We start from the raw sequence: 26,930 nt of genomic DNA on the forward strand, positions 1-26,930 counted from the left end.
CTTACAGGGCATGTGTCCAATTCTTATCTACTACAAGAAATTCTCAGCTGAATTCCCACAAACACAACTGAAGAAAGTATTTTTCTAGAGGCATACATGTAGATACATGTAATGTATCCACCCCCCACACACACTTCCAAAATGATTATGTTGAAATGCATAGTTCATTTTGTACTAGTTTGAAAATATATTGGAAGTGTACTGGGGACTAAGAATGCCAATAATCACAGCATTTCCATCAAGAGGGAAATACAGTATGGCTGCATACCAGCTTATAGAATCTGTTCTGGTTCTGCCTTCATTAAACAGAAGAGAATGCAAATTTTTTCCTTAAAGAAACTAGGATTATTTCTTACTAGAAAATTACTAGCACTAATACACATTTGCTTGCAAGTGCACGGTTCCAGGAATTCAGTTGCATTACTTCTTACTTTATTACTCATACACGCTACTGGATAATAATACTGTTATTTTTATCTTTATGGCTAATAACCATAAATATAGTTTATGGACAGAAAACACTAAACCAATCTGAGTATTTTATATTAGCAGCTGGCTTTCACTGCTCTTACTACTTACTAATGCCTCCTTTGCTATAATTCCTCAAAAAATCCTTCAAAAAGAAATACAAAAGAAAGTTAGCTATTTTACTTATCAAAGAGCTTGGATCAGATTTGTAAAATATAACAGATCAAAGAAACACACATGAGGAATGCTCCAAAGAGTACCTAAGTAGGAGGCTAAAAAAAAAAAAAAAAAAGAAAAAAAGCAGTAAAGAAATTTTGAAAAGTGAATTGAGCTTGAACTGTATTTTTGCATGGCAACTGGGAATGCCTGGTGTTGTTGCAAATACTCTAGAGAGCAATAATAGGAGCAATGCTTATGTTGTTATTCAACTACGTATTACAACTGCTATACTCCAAGTGTAGTTTGTAGTTTATTATGATGTAAGTGCATTATTAGGACACCACACTAATTCAAAATCCTGTGCAATTTCAAATGACTTCAAGTAAGGAAACATTGTGTTAGGTGTTAAACATTGCACATGAGGAGACTGCCATGAACTTGTGTGTGCAGCTACACACCAGTCCATAGATCTGACCTGAACACATGCTCCGAACTGCTTCTTGGCCTTGTTTACTCAGACACTGTTAACAAAAAGTTTCTCCCTGATCTAACCATTCAGCTCCTGCTGGCCTTATTCACTTTTAACATATCTGAACCAAAATATCAGGAAAGAACAAAAGAAATATTCAGATAACTTCACATTGATTGGAATTGCATCCTTCAGTTCTTATCCATTTTATTCTTTCTTGGAGTCCCTCGTTGTCCCTGCTCCTCAGCTTACTGGGGATGCAAAGACATAGCAGGCTATATGTGGCACCATCAAACTTTGTCTTCCTATTTGTGTAGGTAGGCATCAAGCCAGAGCTCTCCCGAATTCTTCAAAGAGCTGAGAGAGAAAGAGAAAATGGGCACATTACATGTAGGTGCTTAAGGGAGTGTTGGTGAGGACAAGGGAAACAAGCATCTCCACATGCAGATTTGCTAGAAAGAGCAAGACAACCCCTGTTCTTAAAAATTCAGTCTCTCCTATATCCTTCTTCAATTTTGTTCCCTATGTGTTAACTGTTACTTACTGCACAATGTCTGCAAAGGCGGTGAGCAACGGTTTGCATTGGTACTCAATGCCATGCTTGGCACACAAGGATTTCACAAGAGGAGCCACCTTCCAGTAGTTGTGTCTTGGCATTGTGGGGAATAGGCTGTGAAAGGAGACAAGTTCTCTTTCAGTGCCCCCACAAGAAATATCACCTTTCAAACATTTCTGTTCTGTTCATTATTACTTCCTAGGACTCTTACAGCCCACACTAAACAGAGCTTTTTGCTGCTCCTGTCTCCTCTTTCCTTATGTTGTGCTTGTAGCCCAAGGAACTCATAATATTTTCCTGCTTTACCCCTCCCTTATTCTTCTACTGTTGTCTCTCATATCTCTGTTTTTTCCAAATTAAGTGATACCATAAACTAGGAGAATCCACTTCTGCCCCCTTTCTCCAGCCGTAATCATCTCCGTAACTAGTCAGCATAGGAATGGAGATGGGTCCATCCTTCAGTTGCATATCTCACTACTCCATCAGGGTATAAACAGGCTGCCTTGGCACACACATTTTCACAGATGCATATGAACTACCACTTTGAATAAGACTTGTTGCTACCTGTATGTTTCCACAGATCCTGCCCATATTCCATTTTCAATCATAATTCCAATCTTCCTGTGGGCCCACAGTGAAGGTATTGAATTAACACTATCATGATCTTTAGGGTTTTCAGATTTAGACAAACTCACTGGTGCCAACAACAATTTGTAGGATTCAGAGCAGATAATAGTTTTTTTTTAAAAACAAACAAACAAACAAAACACTCTCAAGGTGTATACTCACTGATGTTCAATCTGAAAGTTCAGATGCCCGGTAAACCAGTCATTGAACAGGGACTGCTCAACATTACATGTTGCCTGGAGCTGGAGAAGGGGAAAAGAAAGGCAAAATTAGTACAGGTTTTTTACTGCAGCCTTTTCCATTTGTCTCAAAAGCACACTATACTGTGCTACTCTGTTCTGTTGTTCTCTTTCAGCCCAAGCTGAGCTACCTCAAGGCAAGAATCATAATCCTCCTTCCCTTGCGTAGCAGCAGTTATACAGACCAGCTAGTATGGACCATGGTAAAACAAGGGGTTGGCTCTGTGCTCCTGTGAATGCATATGAATAACACAGTCATGTTCTGAGTTTTCTCAAACCTACATCTCCAGAAAAAGCAGATATGGACAGGTGCTTCTGTGATGGTTTTACTGCTAGCCTCCAGTAAGTCACCGTGCTAAGAGGGGATAGTAGTTGACATCTTGTTGGTGCAAAGGAGCTCAGCCAGAGCAGGACATGAACTTCCATCTCTTCAGGAAAAATGGTCCACCACTAAACCATGTCCCTAAGTGCCACATCCACATCTCTTAAATATCTCCAGGGATGGGGACTCCACCACTTCCTTGGGCAGCTTATACCAAGGCCTAACCACCCTTTCCACAAAGAAATTCTTCTTTATATCTAATCTAAATCTATCCCAACTTGAGGTTGTTTCCTTGTGTCCTATCATTTGTCATCTGAGAAAAAGAGACCAACATCCATGTTGCTCCAGCCTCCCGTCAGGTAGTTGTAGAGACTGATGAGGTCTCCGCTCAGACTCCTTTTCTCCAGACTAAGAAAGCCCAGTTCCCTCAGCCACTCCTCACATGTTGCTTTTTAGTCCCTTAACCATCTTCATTGCTCTTCTCTAAACATGTTCCAACAACTCTTTTTTTTATTTTTTCCTGCAGTCATCCTATTAGCCTTCACTTCCCAGTTACCAGCAGGATTCCCCCTTAGTGCAATACCGTAGCTGCTCGTCTTGTGGTTAGAATTTGTACCTGTATGGCCACAGTTCCCAAGGGGAAAATATTTTACCTGGGTAGACACCCAGTCCAAATTCTTGTCGTAGTAAATATCCATTGGGATATGGTTCATCTGTGAAACCCAGACAAACCAGCTGCTCTCCAGCATCCTGCACAACCAGACAAGAGGCCAGAATTCAGTAACAAGTAAATGAGTCAATGATGAGCCATTGAAATGACAACATAGCCAGGCTTACAAATGCATAGGAGAGCACCAGCCTGGCTAATCCAGCACCTGGAAGTTTCATATTTCCTTATAAAACTCATCATTACTTAATATGTCTTGGTATGAAACTGAAGTAGCCTGGCATTCATCCTGGTTTTATTTTTAACTAAGGACCAAACTAGATAGAAACAGTAAAATGATCTAAGCAGAGTACGTCCACTGAAGGCTATGCTGCTGATTAAAATATTTGCAAGCCCAGGGTAACCCTTTTTCCTGTTAAATATTCTTTAATTAATGGCAGAACCAATATCAAAAGCACTGAACATTACATAAGGTAAGCATTTCTCTATTTGGTAATCATTCAGTTACATCTCTGCTTTCACAGAAAATGATTAAGCAGAGTTTAACTTAAAAAAAAAAAAAAAAACAGCAAAAAAAGAGTTGGAAAAAGAGAACACAGAAGAATAAGAACAAGGAAGAGGCAGACAGATGGAAAGAATACACAAAGGAAGGCTGAAGAATCTTTTTAAAAGATGTTACCTGAATATAAAGTAATATGCCAGGAGACTCTTTATTTCTAATAATGATCCATAGGTAAAAAAGAATCTGATATAGAAGGTCAGCATCCAGGCCAAGTCCTACCAAACCCGAAGACAATAAAATCATTAGAAAATGCATTTCCTAAATCTTTTTTCTAAGCATCATGCTATACGTAAAAGAGAACTTTATACATTCAACTTCTGTAGGTTTTTGCTGTAGTTGTTTGCTAAATTGAAAGAACTAGAGAAAACCAAGTTACAATAAAGTATCAGTACTTTCTTTTCACTCTATAATTGAATTAAATTTTATTATTTACTCCTAGTAAGTGGATTAATATGTTAGCAAATAGCTAGGCATTCAGAAACCCAAGTATAAGACATATCAAATCATTTACAATGACTCCACAGTGAACAAAGTGCTTGACCAGCTATTTCATTTTGCCTGGAGGTTGCTCTACCTTTCTGTATTCGTAACACATGCAAGAGAAGGAAAAACGAAGCATAAGCACTGTCTGCCTGGCATAGGAAGCAATGCAAATTATATGCATACTGCTGACAAATAGAGGACAGCAGCTCCTGCAAATCCACATTCTCCTGTTTCTGAACACTGTGGACATGCACTTCATGATTTTGCAAGCAAGACAAGGCAGTGCAGGTTAAATAGCCCACTGACTGTTTCCAGGCCTTTATCAGTGAGCTGGGGAACATAATGTGTTTAGCAGAAAGGATACATAGCCACTGAAAAATGCTGCACCAACCTGACTGTCTTATTAGGCCTAACTGATGAGCAAGCTGGGTCACGCAGCAGGGCCTGAACTCTTGAGAGAAGTAGGCTCCATGTTCAGGAGAAGGATTGGAAGCCCACAGCTAACCCCATGGTTGCACAAACAGCAATACTTACCACCCAGTACCTCTTGGTATATGCGATATAAAATGTGTGGCAGTGGAAGTAGGTGGGAAACAGGAGTGGAGGAAGAGCTGTAATGGAGAAATCATTATCACTGGTAATATCGTTTACTGAATGACAGATATCAAATCACAAACTGAAAGCAAAGGATCCCAGAACAACTACTCAATATAGATAGTAGTCTGAAGCATTTTAGGGCTGCTATCATCCAGAAACTTCTGGATGATCTCAACATGCATCAAAGAAGACTAACATTTAGCGATCCTTGAGCCTGCTGGTCTCAGGAGGTAAAACAGAGATAATACAAGAAGCTCTTTGAAGTTTGACTGCAGCTCCAAAGTAAGATCTATAAGCCCCATTAGAAATAAGTGTCGCAGGAGAATGAAGATACTCACTAATGAAGAAGTATTTGTGCTGGTGATTATATGGCATGTATTTTTTCTTTTTGATTCCAAGCTGTGAAAATAAACAATAAAACAATGAGTGGAAACTAGAGTAATCTGTACAGGTAACTTGCCATTTTCCATCATTCTTCCCCAGAAAGCACCCTTTTTGCACACTTTCCACAACCATCGTTACTGTCTCCCTCTCATGCACCCATCCTATTACTTTACATACATATGCTTTTGCTATAAACCCTCACTCCAGTGACTGCTTTAATGCTTTACTCTGTGAAGTCCTATAGAAATAAGCAGTTAAGCAAACCTGAGACTTTTCTTCAGTAGGAGAAAAGTGAAATGTGATTGCTGAGAAGTAGTTCTACATATACTTAAAACATACCTTGGGACATAGTAGGAAATAAATTACAGTCAGATACCACCATTATCTGTGTTGGAAAGGAATAAGGTAGTAAAAGCTATACCTGAATGTGTTATCCATTAAAAGATGGTGTGACCCATAAGCATGAGTTATGATAAAAAATTGAGAGTAAATTGAGGTGAATTTTAACTGTTGAATCTATCGTTTTTGTGTTCCTTGTTCATTCATAAGTCACTTGGCACAAGCTTACATACCACAGCACTAAATTATACTACAAGTCAAAACCAGTCGTTTTCTTTGTTTTCATTTTCTACTTTTTTTCTTTGATTCTGTAAACTTAAGTGACAATTTCAATGGAAGAAAAAATAAAATCACTGCTGTAGTTCTTCTGACAAGGCCTCAAAAACTGATTAACTTGTGCAGTAAAAGGGCTGCAGCATTGTCCTCAGCTATTGCTCCTGGCAGTGGCCTAGCAGTACAAGCTGAGAGCACCTTATGTAGTCAAATGACTTCTGCACATGAGAGGCACTTGACAATAACCAGTCCCAGAAAAATCACAGAAACAGCCAGCCACTGTTTCTTCAGCACTGTTGTGCCAGCTGCCTTTCACGTCAAGGCATAAAGAAACCAGAGCAGCCTGCATCTGTGAGCCTTAGACATTAATATTAAGAAATAATCCCAGACTAACTGCATACGTGCTTTATATTAGTGTTCACAAGTTATCTAATAATCAGTAATTACTGAGCTGTTACAAAACCTAGTAGGTCATTAAGTTGCTATAACCATTAGTAGTCTTTTCCTACTGGATTTTCCCTCCTGTATGTAATGAACATTTGTCTCTTATTTGTTTACAGCAACTTCTCAAATGCTTGAGCAACTTCTAAATAGTATAATATAAACTATGACCTGCTCACAATGTCTAAAGAAAATCGACAGATGAAAATCTTTTTTTCAGAAACTATGATTACAGTTTTAGATATTTATGATATACTGTGCTTTTTATTGAGTAGGGTGTTCTTCTCAGTTGCTAGTACATGACCACATGTATACACAGACACTGACCTCCACAGAGAATTTCTTCCCCAAAGTAAACAAGAACGGGTGCATATCAATATCAGGATCTTTCTGGAAGCAGTTGGGTTTGGCATGGTGTCGGGAATGCAAAAGAGTCCACCATTTGGCTGATGCTCCCTGTTTAAGTGAAGAACAGAGCATGAGAACCACAATGCTCTCAGAGCCAGATTCTCTCCCTTCTTTGCCCAGTGCTGAGCACACTCCTACAGAATCTTCAGAACACACACTTGCAGAAAGGCCATCAAATCAAGCAAGTTGTTCCAGGATCAATCACTTACAATCAAGTGGCACATGACAAACTTATGCAGCAAGTGGTTCCACTTTGTCTTCTTGAAGACTGAGAGATGTCCTAAATCATGTTGTAGCCATGAGGCCTGGACCTGAAAGAGGAAAAAGGAAATCTTGTGAGTGGCACAAAAGGGGAGTCAAGACCATCATTGCCTCTAAATTGGAGAGACATGGATTTGATGGATGGACCACTTGGTGGATAAGGAAATAGCTGGATAGCCACACTCATAGTTGTGGTCAATGGCCTGATCATAGAATCATATCACAGAATCATGGAATTGCTTGGGTTAGAAGGCACCTTAAAGACCACCTAGTTCCAGCCCCAGTTCCTTGGGGGAGAATGCCACCCACTAGATCAGGTTGCCCAGGGCCCCGTCCAACCTCACCATCAACATTTCCAGAGACAGGGCATTCACAGCTTCTCTGGGCAACCTGTTCCAGTGCCTTACCACTCTCTGAGTAAAGAATTCTCTCTTAACATCTAATCTAAGCCTCCCCTCTTTCAGTGCTAGGACAAGGAGGAATGGTTCTAAGTTATCTGCCTGTGTAAAAAGTCACAGATGGCCTTTAATGTCCCTTCCAACCCAAACCACTCTATGATTCTGTGAATACATCTTGGGGAAAGAAAAAAAAAAAAAAAAGCTACAGATTAGGCATACTGGGAGCTCACCACAATTAAGAATTTCTTCTTTGCATCTTCTGTGAAACACAGGTCATATAGAAGTTGTCATCTTAAGCAAAGGAGAACTATACCAAGTAAGGTAGTGGAGAGCTACAAAACTGCAATAGTATGTGTATGAAAGTTGACATAAGTCCATGCATACATGTTGTGGGTTGCTTACCTGAGAAGTGCTCAGCATCACCAGAGAGACAATAAAGGGCATTAAGGATGTTCCAAAGTAGAAGAGAACGAGCCAAGCAGCAGTATCCAACAGGAGGATGTGAGCAAGGTGCAAGAAGAAGAAGAGTTTATTTGGCTTCAGAAGTCCCATTTTCTCAACACTGGCACGCAATTCACGGAAGTCTTTTACAAGCATTTTCTGTGGAAAGCACAAGTGTTACACATTCCCTGCTCCTAGAGTGTAGTGCTGCAGCCTTAAAAGCCAATAAACGTTTCAAGCAAGGAAAGAAAGATTGAAGTCTGTTCAAATGGACAAGAGCTGGACTTGCACACCAGTAGACTTCATCACTGTTCTCCTACAACTACTCTATGCCTTTGCCCAATAAAATACATAGAGCAGAGGAGCAAGCAGAAGCCATTACAGAGCAAAATATCTGTACCCCCAGCCCCTAAGGCTATGTCTAGCACCTGTGCTTCTTCCACTATCTCCTTGGCAATAACATAGGGGTCATGCAACAGATGTTTAGGGCTGTAATATCTTCTGAGTGCTACTGGTCCATAGTCACCAGAGCCCAGCACTACTCAAACATTGCCAGGCAATAGTGAAGGCATGAAGATTAAAAAGACATCCAGAACATTTCCTCAAATAATCAAATTAGGGGGAAAAGTGTGCGTGTGTAAAGCACTTATTAGAAGGCATACAGTATGCATATGATGACATTAATCCACCTCTGCCATCACTTTCACCAGAACAATGCATGCCTTCACTTTACCCTTCCCACAATTAACAGGGAAGGGTCAAACGTCTGTACAAAAAATGGAACCCATAGCCCAGCTGACCTCATGTTGGTCACTGAGGAAGTAATATGGAAGAAGAAGGGACCACAGTCCAGGTACTAGACCAAGTTACCTTTGTCTTTACCAGCTCAGCAGATACCTCACAAGCCTGGCTCCTGTCTCCATGAAGCCCAGCCCAAAGGAGACTGCCAGACCAGTTTGCCAGTCATTTCTGGGAAATGGGGTTTGCAAGGAGCAAGGCACATGCAGGCTCTAGTGCAGGCCAGCTGTGGGGAATCGGCAAGGCACAGCCTCACATGGACAGGACATTCTATCCATATATATAGGATTTATGAACTTGCCCTTCTGGGAATTGTTTCTAATGCCTGGGTTACATGATGGCACGTTACCTTGTCCCCCTTCAGCATGAAATTACGCAAAGGAAGTCAGGGCAGACAAGGAGGAATAGAAGAAAATAGTCTGGGATATAGGAAAGCAATTAGGTGCATACAACCCTGTGGACAATTGCACTCCAAGACTGCTTCTGATCTATTGTCTGCACCCCTCTTTGGCATGTAAGATTGGTTATTCACACACTGGTATCAGCAGTTAAACTGTTTGACCTTGAGACTGCTGCAGTAGACTGTCCAAAAGGGCAATGAATTAAGTTTCACAGTGTATTGTCAAGGCTGATGCACTATACCTGCATTCTATCCCTACAGATACCTACAACAGAAGGGGAATACAGTCTGAAAAGTTACTATCTGTTGAAGAGAACTACTGAGAGGTTGCTTAGATCTTTCTCAAAGCAGGGGAAAGAAAAGTTGATAACAAATATTCATGAGAGCCACACAAGCCTCTATACCTTATGCAGTTGCTGGGATAAAAATTCCTTAGAAATCTCATTCTCTGACAAATAATGTGGATTTAGACTAATACTCGTTTAGGATTTTTAAGTAGTAACAAAAAATTGTGAAGAATCTGGATCACATTGTTCTAGAAACTACACTGATCTAGAAAACCAAGTTATAATCTCAGAATATTTGCCTTTAATCTTTGGTTTATGAGGATAAACTTACATTTTTTGTGGGCTCAATACTGGGTTGATCTGGTGCCAGCTCCCCGATCAGCAGTGGCTTCAAGTACTTGTTCACCAGCAGCTTGTCAACATGGAATGCTACAAACGCATCCTGCAAACGCAGAAGAGTAAAGAAAGAGATAAGAAAAACCATCGTGTTACTGACCCCGATCTCCTCAATATGCTGTGCATGCTAAAACATTCACGGTGGAGGAACCACAGTAACAAAGACCTTTCTATCTCCTCATTTTTTCACCTTCCCCTCCATCACCTTTACCCTAATCTCTTCTTAAATGAGACTTTATTATTTAACTCACAAACAGAGAAGGTCTGTCTTCAAAGACTGAAATTACTACAGATATGCAAGCTGCATAATACAAAACTGAATTGAACGCAATTACATGTCTAAAGTGAAATTTAGTTTCCTTGCTTTTCTTCCCCTTCTAACCCCAATTTTAGTGATCTTTCACTCACCCTTGACAGTCAGGTGTCCAAAATACCTTCCATCATCAAACTAAAAACATATTTATTGTAAATTTATCAGAAGACTGTTTGCCTTTTAAATCCAACTTCTTAAAGGAAAAAAAAACTGGTGGTTGTTATTCACAGACATAAAGGATTTTGACCTTTCAGAAATATACCATTCTCAAAGAGTAAATTCTTACTTTTCCCCAACTAGTCAAGTAATAGCATCAAGACTTATGTTATACTAAGGCTAAGTAATGATGGAAAACTAAACTATAAGTAATACAAGCTCTGGAGGAGGAGATGGACAGGTGATAGCAATGAGAAGCCTGCTTTAGGAAACGTGTCACAGCAACAATCCAACCAGCCCTGGGAAGAGAAATCCACTCCCAAATTAACTAATACAGGATGGATTTTGTTGAGGACTAAGTGACGTATGTAGGGAGCTTTTTTCTAGCACTTGGAGATATTCGTACAGAAATTAATGCAAGAATGCAATTTATATGAACAAGCCTGGTTAGGTGTTACTGATCTCTCACAAAGATAAAAGCATGAAAAAACAACAGTGTGATAGCTTCCAGGCAGGGCTAGGGACAGAAGGGGCAGAAACACAGGGGAGGAAACAACTTCACTGACAGAGAGAGCATGTCGGGAGTAGCTGGAGCCCTGAAAAAGACAGGAGTATGCTGATATGCCACAGCTGAGAAAAAGCTGAGCTGAGCTGTGAATTCACTCCACCTAAACTCCTCCCAAAGATTCTCCAGTTGTGGAAAATGGCTTTTTTACATCCAAGCAAACTTACTGCTCTTCTGGCATGTCTGCTTTTGCACCATCTTTCATCTGCATCAATTTTTGTCAGTCTAACCCAAACAGAGTGTTTTACTGCATTCCAACCCTGCAGGGCTACTCTGTGCAAGTGTGAATTAAGAATGGTTGTGTGACAAAAAAAAAAAAAAAAAAAAAAAAAAAAAAAAAAAAAAAAACTGTTCAGCTAATTGTTTTGAGTGAACTGCTACAGAATTTGTCCTATATACTGAAATAACAAAATAACTCAGGCCTGGGCAACTGCATGACTACCTATGCTGCATATACGCCTCAGACTAAGTACTGAGCACACAGTCACTATCACAGTGATTCTCTGCCAGCAATTCCAGCAATGAAATTTAGCAATAAATCCCAGTTTTAACAACAAACAAGAAGTGTTTCTGCAAAACAATCTACAGCAAGTAACTGTATTTCATGCAACACTACACATCATTACAGCCTTCAAAACTCAAGCAAATTTGGTTAAACTGCAACCCAGCCTCAAGACAGTTGTTTCTGTTTCCTAAATTACTTCATTCCTTAACTCTGCTTTTCTACACTTTGTGAGAAGACACTTCAACAAAATCAGCAGTAACAGGGCTCTTCTTTACAGTTTTGTGTGGTGCGACCCTTGCTAATATTGTGGCATTAATCATACTCAGTATTTCCACTCCTCTTCTAAATTTTGTTAATTAATGCTTTTTAATTAATTAATTAACTAATTAATTCCCCTTTTTGTCTGCATCCACTACAACTAAAGGGCCTGTGAGATTCATACCATCTCATGAAACTCCACTGAATACAGAAGAGGAATTACTTCTGTACTGGGTCTGTCTGGGATGTTAACTTTCCCTGCAACATTCAGGTTGTAACTCAATGTGGAAATAAAGTTTGCTCCAAACAAGACAGTTCAGGTTCACATATAAACAGGATACAAAGTACAGAATTCCACAAACCTTGATTTATCTTGCTTCTGTTATAGATTGACCAGTGCCAACTTGGCTCTTTCTGCTACATGATCCTGCAGTCTAGCCATGCCTATAGCAAATATTCCATCTTTTACTTGCTTTCACGTTTTTTTCTGAGGCTGAGATGCACAGCCTGCAAGCACACACAGTTCAAGCAGGACAAGATACTCCAGTATCACATGTATCAATTAGCTTTGGAATTAAAAAATCTGAGGATTCTGCCTTGTCAGAAATAATGATACTACATTTGTTCTTCAGCCTGTCAGAAGCAAAGTGAAAAACCTTCCTATTAATTTTATTTGGAGGCCTCAAGCTACAGTTTCATAATATTCCCCCTTGCCTCCTTCCATACACATATAGCCACATGTTTTCCCATTGTAGTGTGCAGCTTATTTCATGTGCACAAGTGTGAAGACACTTGAGCTTTTGTCTCACGAAACTGGCTGAATTCTGACAGGGCTTATTATTTGGATATGGCATCAACCAGTAAGAGCTAGCTCAGATCCTAGAAACAAAGCACCTGTATTTTTCAAGTTCATCCATTATCTGGGGCTACCCAGCATCGTAAAATGAAAGAAGTCTGACAGTGCTAACTAAAGGAAATGAATGATGGAAATGGAAATGCAAAGTGTTGGAATGCAAAGTGTTGCTAATATAAAATTTGAAGTTTAAACTCAGTGGACTGAAAATTATTGTATTTTTTCATGAATATCAGTCATCCCCCATGTGTGAGAGATTTAGAAACTATTTACCTCAAGTTGTTTTTCAAAATACAGAGCAAGGATGCAATCCTGTTTGTCACATCTTTGTATAGATGCTGATTTACTACTATTTTCAGCATAACCTATACACACTAGAACACCAGAACTCCAGAGAATTTGCTGAACAATTTCCTGTGTTCCTACAGGTTTCCATAGCTTTAAAGATAATGGTCAAACAGGAAAGGTGATGAGCAGATGTCTTTTTGCCCCCAGACTAACTGACCAGCAGCTTGACATCAGATAGCCATCTGATTCTTCCAATTTTGTTCATTCCAGGGATCAGAGGGACTATGGGCAATAACTGCAGCAACTTTCCTAGAAAACTGCTTGGGAGAGCATACCACCTTCACTTCCCCTCCAAATTAAGTTGGGGAAGCACTTTGGAAGAGATTCCTTTACTAAGATAAAGAGAGTGACTACTGCAGTTGCCACAGGACTGCTGCAGTACCACTTGCGGATTCCTCACCATATGCAACCACCACAGTACGCTTCCAGTAGCTCTAAAGTGAGCTCAAGAGATAAGAGCCATCCTGAAGTCTTCATCTGGATTACAACCACAACCCTGGTGCCCCCGCCTTCGCTGCCCTCTCCATCCATCCCCAGCCTGTGACATCCCTCACCGTGACATCCTGCCCGGCATGGCTGCTGAGGAGCCGGGCACCCCCGGGATGCCTCTTGTAGAAGTGGCTGATGTCGTACACCTTCCTGTCGATCACCAACCACCGGTCCTGGGGTGGCGGACCCCGACCTGAGCGCTGCGCGATCTCCTCCCAGGTGAAGCAGCGGCGGGACCACAGGGCCGAAGAAGACACCACTGGGTCTGGGTCTGAGTCCTGGTTCTGCTTCTGGTCCTGGTTCTGCTTCTGGTCCTGGTCCCCAGCTGCCCAGTCCCCATCGCCTTGCAGCAGCACCATCCTCCTGCTGCTTCTCCTCCAAAGGCAGCCACCCTGCTCTGTGCCTCCCCAGGTGTATAAGGGATGAGTCAAGCCCCGACCCGCCCCCCAGCCCACACCTCCCTCAGTTTTTCAGCCCTGAGAGAAATGACATAAGTGTTGAAGAGCGTGCCTGGATGCAGGCAGAGCCCCTCTGGGCTTCACTTATTCCCCAAACAAGCAGACAGACAGACTCACAGCCTCCTCTTCCCTGTCCTGGCCCCTGCATTGCAATCCAGGCATAAAAAAATGCACTACTATTGAGTGTTAGACCACTTTTTCTCACCTAGCTCATTCTGTTCTCAAGATGTGCTTACTGGGCTCTCCAACCATCAGGGAAAATCTCGCTTAAAATATACCTCTTGTTACCTCCTCCAAGAAGAATGAATGTCCAGAATGCAGAGAAAAATGGGAAGGATTCCCCAAAATCAACATTCTTCTCAGGGATGGAGAAGTTAGGATATTCTCAGGAATAATCAAAACACTTTTCTGATGCAATCGAGCAAAGAAAAGATATTCAGCAAAACAAAGATGCAGCATGCAGCACTGCAACCTTCCAAAAATATGGGAATGATCAGATTTCTACAGCTCCAAACACAGGATGAATTAATCCTTGAGGAGGAGGGTTTTTCTCAGACATTCTGTCAGCTTTAACTTGTAGCAGTAGTACTACCTGGGTATCATTGGAGTAGCAGAGAATTTGAAGATGATTTTCTTGTCCACAGCCCAGTTGCTAAATGGATGGCTGAAGAAGTGATACTTTGGCTGGAGCAACTGGGCCCACGGGCTTCACATTATGAAGAAAAATGTAGGAGGTAACTTGTTACCTCTCCCCAAAAATATCACTCTGTATCTCTGTTGGGATATTACAGCCTGTGAACCTCTTTGTAAAAAAGGTGATTTATATACCAAGAGCAGGGCAGGGAGGAGGAGGCTTCCACAGTGCCCTTTGCACTGGAAAGTCTCCACATTTTATGCTTTTTTTTTTTTTTTTTTTTTTTTTATTTTTATTTTTTTTACCTTGGGTAAGCTTTAGATGGCAAACACAAAATATTATGTGAGGTTGTGATGATAGGCTATGAAACTGTTTTTTTCTCCCCCTGCCCTTCCCTCCCACTTCTAAAATTACTAAGTAAACTGTCAGGGGAAAAATAGTACTTAATTAATTAATTCCAGGAAATTAGAATTAATTACAAAATAGCACTTGGTTCAGCTTTTCCTGTCTTTCTTAAAAAGGTCATAACATTCACATAATTTTCTCTTTTAATCTAACAACAGGCCATAAAGTCATGAAAATATTGTAAAAACACACCTGAATCAATGATTTCATTATTCCATATAAAGAGAACTCATGTTAAAGCCTGTATCAACATCAGTCAGGATGGAGAAGCACACAATTCAGATAATTTTCAAAGGATGTTATCAAATCTGAAAAATAAATTTGTCAGAGTTACCACTATTATATAATTTGCAATATTCCCCTTGATCTAATTCCTAAACATTTGTAACATTTCTCACACACTTGCATTTTTCTTCCTTTACTTTTGAGTCTGCTTGGGATAACAAAGTTCTCGCTTAGTAATAATTCTGCAGTCCGTGGTTCTGGTTAGAAAATTATTAGATCCAAATAACCATCAGAAATCTTACAGCTAACACAGTTAAGCTGTTTAAATAGTGTTTATGGCTTTTCTCCTTTATAAGAAGAGGTGAAAAGACTCAAATTGAATTCTCAGCACAGCTGCCAATGACAGCCAATAAAATAAGATGCCTTAGAAAACATTTAGCAGTCATTATCATCGATGTGTTTTGTTTCTTCTCTTCTTTTGCAGTAGGCAGTCAGAAAACATCTTTTTCTTCTTGTTTCTGGGCTTTGCCATCCCTCAGTCTTACTTTTGGTACTTTTTACAGACTATGTTTGAGATAAGCCATCTCCAGTGCACCAGTACACGCCTTTGGGACTACAGCACAACGTGTTCCTTTCAACGTCCCTCCTACATTGAATACTCAATGTTGAATATTCAGTAAAGAAAGAATTCAGCTCCCCTTGCCCTAGCTGATTCCTCCTTATCTGCTTTTTCTGACCATAAATTCCACATGAATTTAAATAACTTCAACAATATGACTTAGACATTTCCTATTTTTCCTGTTTCAACTTTATCTCTACCTCTCTGAGGACACCGAGATGGCCAGGGAAATCTAGCAGTACACAAGAGATTTAAAATCACATCCCTCTGATACTTTAACTTTTTAATGATTCACAGGTTACTAAGTAAAATACCTGAGAAAGTACCTTTTTTTTTTTCCCCAATCATCTTTTACATAAAGCTGCAGGTAGCACTGGATCACTAACATGGGCGTGGAAAAGCTCCCCCCTGTATGCTATGGCTTTTAGTATACTAAGTACTCAGTATTCCTAAGTGCTTAGCTGCACTTGGTAAGCTTCTTGATTGGGGCCAGAGTGGAAGATGTGTATGCCTTTAGACTCCTACAGGTGTGAGGTTAAAAAAAATAAAAATAAAAATAAAAATAAAAATAAAAATAAAAATAAAAATAAAAATAAAAATAAAAATAAAAATAAAAATAAAAATAAAAAAAAAGCATGATTCATTCAGAAACTGTTGGTTGGAAACTTTAGTGAGAGGTATTAAGCAGCACTGAGAACCTGCCTCTTTCAGTAGATAGTTAGCCAATCTATTAAGTACTTTCACATATGTATGTATGTATGTTGAACCCTTGGATAACTGAACCTTTAATTACTCCAGAACGCACCACATAATACAGTCAGAGAAGAAACTGCCATGTAGTTTGTATGGAACTCATGACTTCACCATTCCTCTCGGTCTATAGACATTACTCTGAAAAAAATGCTAATAATAATTGCTACTGTATCAGCCAACTGATACAATTGAACAATACATTTGGTAACAAACAGGTCATTAATCAGAGTCACAGCTATCTATTACATGAAGCTACTCATTTTTTTTTTTATTGGAACACCCTCCCACCTGCCATTAAGCTAAACTTAGGTATTTACAGTATTGCTACCCTCTGTTTTCACATTTTGCAATGTCATTTCACAAGAACAGATCAAGCTGCTAAAAAGATAAACATCAAATAATGACTGGAGAATCTACCTACCTGCTATCCAGTTCTCTCACGTATCCCACATCTCGTTCTGTGATCCACTCTTCCTCTCCTTTCATCAGGGTGAAGTGGAACAAACCTGCATCATGGTCCTCTCTTAAACTCTTGTGTCATGTCAATGTGTAAATCATCAAGCCTAAAAGTAAAAATAGTTTTTGGGGTGGAGCTAAATGAATCTTGAATACAGGTTAGAGTCTGAACACTGATTTTCCAAACTGAGCTGTTGCACCTCATAAGTGATTCAAATACTTGCTGACTCTGAGAGGAACTCTGTTGGTTCCCTTTCTGCAGGCCATGGACCACATGGCAGATTCTTGAACACCAGAGAAACATTAGCTAGATGAATGACACCAAAGTCATGTCTTTAACCTTCTTTAGCATGCACAAATGCTGAAAAAATAGTCTTGTATTCCCATATAGAGTATGACTTGAATACTGATGGACTCCATAATCAATTTCTACATTTGGAAAATGTCCTAATAAGTAATCCAAGATGATTAGAGCTATAATAGTGCTTGCATTTCTGCTATGCTTTAGACTAAATATGTCCCTACCTGCTAACACACTATCTGGGGGGATGTTCTTTTACCCTGTCTGGAGGGGCAACTGACAACATATTTGCAACGGTTTGCCTATGACAAATATTTTGAATTGTTCTGAATGACAAGAAAGAAGATAAGGTATTGATTTGCTTGATAATCAGCATATCAGACTCAATATGCCTTCCTGCATTTGCTATTCTGGACTGGTAGAAAATCAATTCAATGTATTGCGTAGACTGCTTCTTTTGTTTTTGTAACTGAGTAAAATCTTTTTGATGGCTTACTCTTTCATTACAGTTGTGTGGGCAATGGTAACAATTTCACTATGTCACTATGAATTTCAACACAAGTAACTGATGTATATAGCCAGAACAGCCACAGTGCAGATACCAAAATCTCCATAAACAGGGATCTCTAAACACAGCAAAATGATGCACAAACTGGAGGGGAAAACAAACAAACAAACAAACAAACAAACAACAACAACAACAAAAAAAACCACTATAACAACAGAAACAAACAAAAGTGCTGCAGCATGTTCTCACCTTGCAGGAAGGTGTTGGAGCTACTCTTTTTGATTAGTGAGAGTTGGTGGGACAGATATCCTTGACCTGTAGAGGTCAGGCAGAAAATCAACTTGTTCACTACCCACAGCATGGGGAAGTCTGCTATGTTCGCTCCACCTGCACTGGCTTGTGGCTGGAGTGATGCCCATGCTCCAGTTCCTGTCAGCCAGCAGAAAACACTGCTCAAAACTCTTAAAACTGCTGTGTCTGCTGTAGTCTGCACTGGGGGAGCTGTCCTCCTAGACATGCCTTTCCTGCCTGGCCAACAATGCCAGGTCACAATACTTTCTGGTAGAGCTCCAGAGCATGGAAGCCAGGTTGCTTCACTCCTGGTCCTGGGAGCCAGCATCAGTGTCCTGTGCTGTCTGCAGTATCTCCAATGCAGCCTATACTATCATGTCTGGCTGCCCTGGGCCGCCCATAACTGTGGTTTTTACTGGAACTGGTGGGTCTGTAGAAGATACAGATCTTCTGCCCTCCAAGATACCTTGTCTGCATAGACAGCATCAAATAGTTTGTTGGTATTCTGATTTCCCTGGTGCAGGAGCTCCAGGGAGTGTAATTCAAGGAGGAAGACTCAGGGTTCTTTCCCCAGGAGTGCCCATGGAAAAAGCCAGGGGCTTTGTGAAATGGACAGAGCAGATTTTTTACAGGGTGAGGAGAAGGTAGAGAAAGAGACGTCGAAGGCTTAAATGTCTTCATGTCTTTTGCTAGACAAGACACTGTGTCTAGGCTCCAGGCAAGGTAGTACACAACAACATAAGTATTGTGAAATATTTCTAAGTGGGAAGGAGAGAGTAGCCTCACCAGGAGCTTCTAAAAAGTCTAGTAGTTGTGCAGCACACAAATGTACACATTTCTGTTATCAAGTGATTCAGCAAGATCTGCTCATTAGCTAAGCTACTCAAGTATCAAGGACTTGAGCTGCATAAACATTATTTTCAAAGTATTTTTAAGTCTTAGAAGAATGCTGATGAACTCCGTAAATAACCAGTGTGAGTGATGCTATGAACAAATCTCTACAAAGAAAGAACCCCTCTACCTTTCCTGTTGAGTGCTGCACAAATTAACGTCTACTGAATATGACTTGTCATTGACAACTAACCAAAAATTATGTCCTTCACTTTCAAGACAGCTTGTCCTTATCCTGTGCTTTTTAGCTTTCATTTTAATTGAGGATAAATGTCAATAGTGGTGGACTCATATAAAAATATAACAGAACATCTCTTAAACTCTTCATAGCTTTTTGTGAGGGCTTAAGCAGGCTGCTCCATGTTCCCCTCCAGTTCAAAATGCTGACCATGAACTCTGTTTTTCTGCTGGAAGTTGAAGATCATGTTTTAGAGAAGAGATTACCAGTGGCATGTAGCTTGATCAGAACAGCTCCTCTAGAGCCACACAGCAGAAGCACATTATGGAACACTAAGCCACTTCTGCAGTGGCCTGTTGTGCATCTTTAGAAATTCTTCACTGAGCATTTTTCATGGTCCTGATCACTGATTTAGAAAAGACTCAAGTGAGCAAGCCTCTCATAGTGTTTAGAGCAGCTGATGTGGCACAGAGCTGATGCTGACATATTCCTTCCAGATGTTTGACACAATTTGGGTGTGCTCAACTGGTTAACTAGCACTGTGTTGAGAGGTCCTCTTGCTAATGACACAGCAAAGTTGGTTTCTATTTGTGCTACTTTGCAGAAATTTCTGAAAAAATAAATAAAGTAAGCCAGCGGGGGTCAGTAAAGAGGCAAAGCATGTGCAAAAGATAATATTCTGACTGACAGATTTGTTATGCTTACACCTATTAACTTGCTGCTGCACAGCAGTCAAGATGGTCACGTACACAGTTGTGCTATGGCTCTCATGTTTCCATGGGATATCTATAGGAAAGGTGTCTAAGGAAATAGTAGACTGATACTTGATGAAATCAGTCACCTAACAAGGAAAAGGCAGAGGCATTTAATGCATTTTTTTGCCTCAGTCTTTCGCAGTAATGACAGAACTTGGGCTGCCCACTCCTCTGAGATGTCGAACACTGGAATAAATTTCCTATCAAGGTGTTTGATGCTTCATGCCAGTCTGTGTTCAAGAGACATTTGGATAATGCCCATAATAATAATCTTTAACTTTTGGTTAACCCTGAAGTGGTCAGGCAGTTGGACTTGATAACCTCTGTAGGTCTCTTCCACTCTTAAACTAATCTATGCTAAGCTATTTTATACTATGCTATTTTATGCTATTATATTAACAACACTGTAACACCTTGCATTTTCATGTGATGCAACATGTTCTTTCATAATAACAGATCTTATCTACTGCCCCCCCAAAAAGCATCAGTGTATGACTCAAGATTTGCTGTACAAACATATGCTGAATAGAAAGAGTGATATCATCTCCTTTCTGTCACACCATGCTACACCCTTTTTAGCTAGGACAGCTGATTATGCTCTGTTTTGGTGATAACTGCACACACAGCCACTGGGAGGATGCCTTAACCCCTTGAAGAAATTATGGAATCATATGGATCACTCTCACACTTTGTCCCCTCTTTTAACTTTTTAAACTCTTAAGAAAACCCTGCATTGCTCTCATTTACTTCATTCCAGACTGCTTGTCAAAGCACCAGGTGACCAGTTAAAACATTCTCGTTATATTTCTATCTAAATCAGACCAGAAGTTCCCTGTCACAAATTCAGTGCTGAAGAGTTACTAAATATGTGTCTCTACATAATTGAACAAACACTTAAGTGTGTCAAGATGAAGGAGAAGCATTTCAAGGTGATGGAAACTCAGAAACTGATTTAAAAGTCATTTCAGCCAAGCTCTAAATACTGTGTCAGAAGAATTGGAGAAGAGATGAAACAAAATATACAAAGATGAATAAGATGAATACAATATGCAAAGAATGTATATTCCTTGTGGCATGGTGGTTTGGGGAACTATCACTACATGTTGCAAGTGGGGAAGGATAGCTCAGCGAGTACCCTAACAGCCTGAATATTTTTCAAGTTTCTGTCCAACTCATGCAACATGGCAAAGGAAATGGAGGTTCCTCTAACACTCTGGTTCCTGGGGTACGTTAACATAGAATAAATTCTAGTGCTGCTAATATGGCAAATGGAAGATAAGCTGAAAAAGAAGCCAAGTACCAAAACTTATGGAGATTATTGTAGTCACATGCTTAAAGATACATAAGATAACAGACATTGTAACATTAATGGAGATATGATTTCTCTTATCAGCTTTCTTTTTCACATCTCAAACTTTACAATGCCTGACAACAATTATCTTGCTAATACAAAAGAATGTAGAAAAGGAAGACATATTAAAGAATCACATACCACTTCTACTCAAATCTATACACAAAATTAGGTGCATGATCACTTACTTACACCAGGATGCATGAAAAGACTGAAAATAAAATAAAAAAAAAATAAAAATAAAGAGTTAAAGTTATACCCAGATCTTTATGTTATTTGAATGATGTCCTATTCTGCCAACTCCTCTCTCTCTCTCCCTCTCTACCCGTACATACACACATACTCAATTTAATTTAGTATTACAATGAACAGAACTTGCCTATATTTTCCATACCAGGACAAATATTGAGGTCTAGAGTCATACTTAAACTTAAGTGTCTAACTTCAATTAACTTCCTGCATTAAGAGGCCAGTTAGACTCTCCCTGGCTAGTGCAATGAGAATACACGCCTTGAGTGGGTGATTCAGTTTTTGGCAGGCTGTATCTTACTCTACACACTAACTCAAAATTTGGACCCTTTTAACCTCTTGGCCATGATCGTGGCACCACAGTTTCACCTCTCTAGAATCAAAAACACAGACCAAACAACGGGTAATCTCCACAGCACAAGAATCCCTATTTCCTGCTACTTGATATAATCTATGCAAAGCAGCATAAATATGAGTTATGACTGAGTGTTTCAAAGGATGCACGTAACACTGTCATCTGTTCAGCAAAGCATCAGAGAGAGGGGTTGAAATCCCATAGAAAACCTTAGTCTTTCCACATAATCCTTTATCAGAGCACCGCTAAGATGCCCTCTCATTATCCAGTTCGTTAACTGGATTATTGACTAATTATTGATTAATTATTGGGTTATTATTATAATAACATTAACTTGGAAGGCATACCTGGAAAATTTCCAGCTGATTTCCACTTCACACTGCCAGTCTGTGGAGAGAGTGATTATTATTGCATATATACTTATACTTATTTTCTTAGTCCTCAGTTTTCAGAAATGTGTCTTATAACCATATTACTTCTTTTCCTAATCTTCAGAGATTGATGTTCTGATGTGGATAGTATATGGAAAAGGCTGAATAAAACAGTCTAGCAACAACTACAACAACAACAAAAATGATGAAAGGAAAGGAACAAAAACAATCTCAAATGATATGGTGTAGAAGGTGAGACATGCTTCTCATTGGTAGTGGAGAGTCAGCAGAGAAGCTTCCTAAGGATAATAGTTTTGTTACCATCACACCAGTAGCAGGAATGGGAAAGTGCTAAGAAGCCAGGAATCATGCATGCCTTTAGAGGAACTCTTGAGATAAAATTGTGACAGTGTCCACAATTATTGTGCATATTCTTCTGGAAAGAAAGACAAAAAGAGGAGTATTCTTTACGTACATGCCACTGCACCTTCTCGTGCACCTACAAAGGACAGGAATTGTGAATTTCAAGAGGTGAAACAGCACAATGCTAGTAATCCAGTAAAGATTTCCTGCACATGGAGCTTATGGCTTGTGTCCACATTCTGCATAGACTCACAGATATCATTTGGAGAAAGCTTGTTCTGTGTTAGTAGTTGGAGAAAACTGATTACTACAACTTGACCCACAAGGTAAAGATCCACCCTGCCTTCCCACCTGAGGTATGTCAACAGGTACAGACAAGTCACATCAAATAGTAGGTGAAAACACATTGCATAACGCTATAATTTATCTTCATGAGAAGTCACTTCTGCAACAATAAAGACATAATACGTGCTTCTTTCACTAGATCTCATGAAAGGTGCTTTCTTTCTTTAAGCACTGCATCAGTGAGAGTAAATGTAACATTTCTTTAAGCCTTCAAAGAACAGTTGAAAATCGTATTGTTTTTCGACAGAATTTAAATACATACCTACTTACACATATATGAATTTGGAGAAAAATACTGAAGAAAAACAACCTGAAAATGTGCTTGGTTCCTTTTGTTTCCTCTCATATGAGCAACACCACAATTCTCTGATTTACCTAATAGAGGCCCCTTTTCAGGTTTGAATTAATCTTCCTGGGGTCCTGGCAACCAACAGTTTGCACAGTCATCTAGAAGAGATTTTCCTAGTTTTGTCCAAGAGCCCTAGCATTTGTCTTTCACTGCTGATAATTTCTTGTCTGATGGTTTCTAAGTTTGTATTTTTGTTTTTCATAGAGGCAACAACAGTATTGGATCACAGAGGTCATTGGTCTCCCAAGGCTTTCCCCCGCTTTTTGCTTCCAGGTTATTATCAGACAGTAGCCCTGTCCATCTTAAGATATCATTAACAAAGACAGCACTTAGGATTTTATTCCCCAATTTGGAAATCTATTACATTCTTCCTCAGACTTTGAATTCCTCTGTGGTCCCAGACAGATCATGTTGACAAAGGAAAAACTCAGTGTACATGTATGCATACTCTAAACAAACAAAAACGTGTTGACTTGAGTGAGGCTGAGCTCATATGACTCTGGAGTTAACTCTTTTAGATAACTGAGGCATTGGAAAAAGTATAGCTACACGACTTTTTCCTGGGGTAATTTATCCAGTATGGTAACACTGCAAATAATAATAATAATAGTAATAATAACAACAACAACTTTCTACCTCTAGAGGGCACTCAGGCAATATATGAATAATAATGATTGTGTAGACTGCATAAATACACTGGATAAATACTTTGAGCAGCAGTCTTTGCTCTTTTTATGACTGACTAATATAGAAACAGAATGACCTGAAAATGAAATAATGGAAAAATGTGACCACAAAATCCTAGCAAAAAAAAAAGGAAGACTGAAGCATACCAGTAGGACTAGTTTTCAAGTAGCACTTGATTTAAGGGCTTTATAAGGAAAACTGGCCTTATTTCATGATAATATTCATGTTACAGACTGAATGCTACTTTCAGTTTTAATTTTGAATGAATGAATGAATTTTACCCCATTATCAGATCTGTTTTGTGTTTGTGTGTGGTAGTGGTTTCTTTCTTTCTTTTTTTTTTTATTTTTTAACTTAAAAAAAACCAATCCTTTAGTGCTTTAGTGAATATAGCTCTTCAGTATCAGGAAGTTTTTCTCTATAGTGGTGCAGAGATAGAATGTGCTCCATGGCATCGCTCTGTCTAAAACAGGATAAGGTGAGCATCGGAATAATTCAGGTACGAAGAATGAATTCATTCACTTAGCTTTATTTGACTAAAACCACATAGTCTAAATGACTTATTTATTCTTTCTCTGTAATTGTTTGAGAAAAATGGAGAGCATAAATTTGATCTAGAGACGATATTACCTTTGCTTTCATAAATGGAATTACATAGGTCTTTAAGGAACTGTACTTTCAGCTCTTACCACACTTGTTTATTTTTCCCTGAATGATCAAAACAAACTTCAGGAAAAGTCTTAAGAAATAGAAAAATCAAACAAATCAAACAAACTTTTGCAGAATTGCCCTCCAACAATTACCATGTGCACTCATCACTCCTCAGCTGTAGTAATGAGTCTGATTTTTCTTATTCTTCCCAAGGAAAAGAAAATATTAAAATCATGGTCAATCATTCAGCCAATCTCAACTGAGAACTGGTGCACTGAACACTTAAGAGTTGTCTTACAAAATCCTAAACACCTACTCACTTTGTGAGAACAATTTAGTCACTTTTATTTGAGGGAAACAAGGGGGAGCAAAGCAGGGCAAAGTAATTAATTCTGTCAGTTTGGAACCACTATCAAGATTAAAAGGGAGGATCTATATTTTGTAGCTGGACTGGTTTCTTGCACAACCTTTGCCTAGCACCTACTAGGTTACCTCATTGTCAGGTGTAACCCGAAATGATTGGATCTACATTTAATCACAATTCATCCTTTCTTTTCAGATTTTCTGCTTCCCTGCTAAGTGAGGATGTAGGAGAACACAGCAAATTGAATTTACTACTAGAATGAATAATACAAGAGCTATTGCTCCAATTTTATTGTATTTACAATGAGTTTCATAACTAGTATGGTAAAGTTTTTAATTTCATGTCTCTGCTACCAGGCCCCTTATCATAAAGTTTAACTGTACACTGTTCTATGCAGAGTTTAAGCTCAGCTCTCTGATCCTAGTGGTCATTTATGGGAAGTTTGATGGGTCTCAAGCAGGCATAAGAAAAAACATTCATAAATTATGGCAAATACTTTTTTTTTTTTTTTTTCTGTAGGAATTAACTAAATGATACATTAAAAGACAACTGAGAATTGCGAGTAATGATCTGAGGGGAAATGAGGCATTAAAGAAAGGTTTGTTTGTGTATGGAATGAGTGTTATTAAATTCATCTGTCTAGCTCAGTTCTGTTCTTATTACGCAATTATGTTGGAATATGGAAGGCTAACTAAGTAGAGATAGGAGCTGTATTCTGAAAGGCCTTTATGCGTTGCTGTGAGACAGTCCAGGCTTAGGTTTGCGTATGACCACCAGATCAATAGAACTGATGATATAGAAGAATCACGTTACTAAGCACGTGTAGAATCTTATCTTGGGAAAAATCTATATTAAAAACTGGTAACTATAAGCATAAGTATTCCACCACTATTTCTAAAGAATATGTTTCTAAACCAAAACTGCTTCTCCCTAAGAAAAGGCTTCTCCCCTTCCACATTAATCCTAGCTCTCAGAAGTAGTGTAAACAGTATTGCATAATCTGAAAATATCTAAGGAAAAAGAAAAAAAAAAAAAGTTAAAAGATTTTGGTAAAAAGGTAAAAAAGCAACCTTCAAAAGAAAAAAAAAATATAGTTACACCTGAGGTTGACAAAGCTGTTATCGAGGTAAGAAAACTTAAGTTTACTGAGGTAAGCTTGACTCAAAAAAGAATCTGGGAAAATATCTGTTGTGTAACGAGCATTGGTTAGTGATAGGTTGTTGGAAGTTGTGTCTCAGAAGAATGCTTCTCACATCTTGTCAACCAGTATAATGTGAAGATAAGAAGCAATTATACCAGAATGTAATATGGATAGTAATTTAAGATGCTCATCAGATATCTTAGAAACAATCTCACAAGACCCTCTCCATACTCTAATGGAGCCAGGTAAAAGGGAGCCCCGAGCAATGAAGGTGAAAGGCTCACACCTGAGCATCTACAGGAAATACAGAAATTGCTCAAAGACATTGCAAAAGAAACAGCACAGAGGTGTTAAAATGATTGAGATCAGTGACCTCACAGAATGTTTTTTTGTTTGTTTGTTTGTTAAAAAAAAAAAAGAAAAAAAAAAGTGTAAAACCAGATATAGAGGATATCTGGATTGGATACATAGTCTTATGTCCCAAAATGTTTTAAACTTGGCATTTTTATAATGCCACGTTTACATATGCATCAGTTCTTTGAGGTCAGATTTCAGTGTATTTGTCATTTTTCAGTTGCTATAAGTGAGATCTTGAAACAGAGGCTTGAACATACAGCCAAATTCTAGGGAACTGGGCAAGATCCACTGGCTTTTGATAAGGCTGACCCATTTAGTCCAGCAGACACCTGGGCCATAAGAAACATGCAGATGAACTATCGTTTTGGTTTGTCAATGTAACAGATAAATGATATTAAATGTTAGGAAAAT

At 39.1% G+C, this 26,930-nt stretch overlaps 1 protein-coding gene across 2 annotated transcripts; it reads right to left on the bottom strand.

Annotated features, from left to right (window-relative positions):
* LOC101789732 (acyl-CoA (8-3)-desaturase) lies at window positions 1-22,889 on the bottom strand. Of its 2 annotated transcripts, XM_072038970.1 has the most exons (15): window positions 22,738-22,889; window positions 22,239-22,278; window positions 16,978-17,119; window positions 15,152-15,267; window positions 9,911-10,021; window positions 8,056-8,253; window positions 7,204-7,305; window positions 6,914-7,042; window positions 5,488-5,548; window positions 5,087-5,163; window positions 4,187-4,284; window positions 3,494-3,590; window positions 2,442-2,521; window positions 1,641-1,766; window positions 1-1,453 (listed from the first exon to the last, which is right to left on the bottom strand). In XM_072038970.1, the coding sequence occupies exons 4-15, from the start codon at window positions 15,167-15,169 to the stop codon at window positions 1,402-1,404; spliced, it is 1,149 nt and encodes a 382-aa protein (XP_071895071.1). In that variant the 5' UTR covers window positions 15,170-15,267; window positions 16,978-17,119; window positions 22,239-22,278; window positions 22,738-22,889; the 3' UTR covers window positions 1-1,401. The 2 variants fall into 2 exon arrangements, with proteins under 2 accessions (XP_071895071.1, XP_021130319.2); XM_021274644.4 differs by lacking the exons at window positions 15,152-15,267; window positions 16,978-17,119; window positions 22,239-22,278; window positions 22,738-22,889 and adding an exon at window positions 13,528-13,891.
* Window positions 22,890-26,930: the final 4,041 nt, after the last annotated feature.

The sequence above is a fragment of the Anas platyrhynchos genome, chromosome 5 (genome assembly GCF_047663525.1).
Source record: "Anas platyrhynchos isolate ZD024472 breed Pekin duck chromosome 5, IASCAAS_PekinDuck_T2T, whole genome shotgun sequence".
Lineage (NCBI taxonomy): Eukaryota > Metazoa > Chordata > Aves > Anseriformes > Anatidae > Anas > Anas platyrhynchos.

What these genes read in the sequence shown, in the direction of transcription:
- LOC101789732 (XM_021274644.4), bottom strand. Translation starts at nt 13,821, where the DNA reads ATGGTGCTGCTGCAAGGCGATGGGGACTGGGCAGCTGGGGACCAGGAC. An exon ending in GTATTGAGCCCACAAAAAAT is followed by an intron (nt 8,254 to 9,910) that starts GTAAGTTTATCC and finishes TGCTTTCCACAG; the next exon opens with AAAATGCTTGTAAAAGACTT. An exon ending in TGGACTGGGTGTCTACCCAG is followed by an intron (nt 2,522 to 3,493) that starts GTAAAATATTTT and finishes CCCCTTCTCCAG; the next exon opens with CTCCAGGCAACATGTAATGT.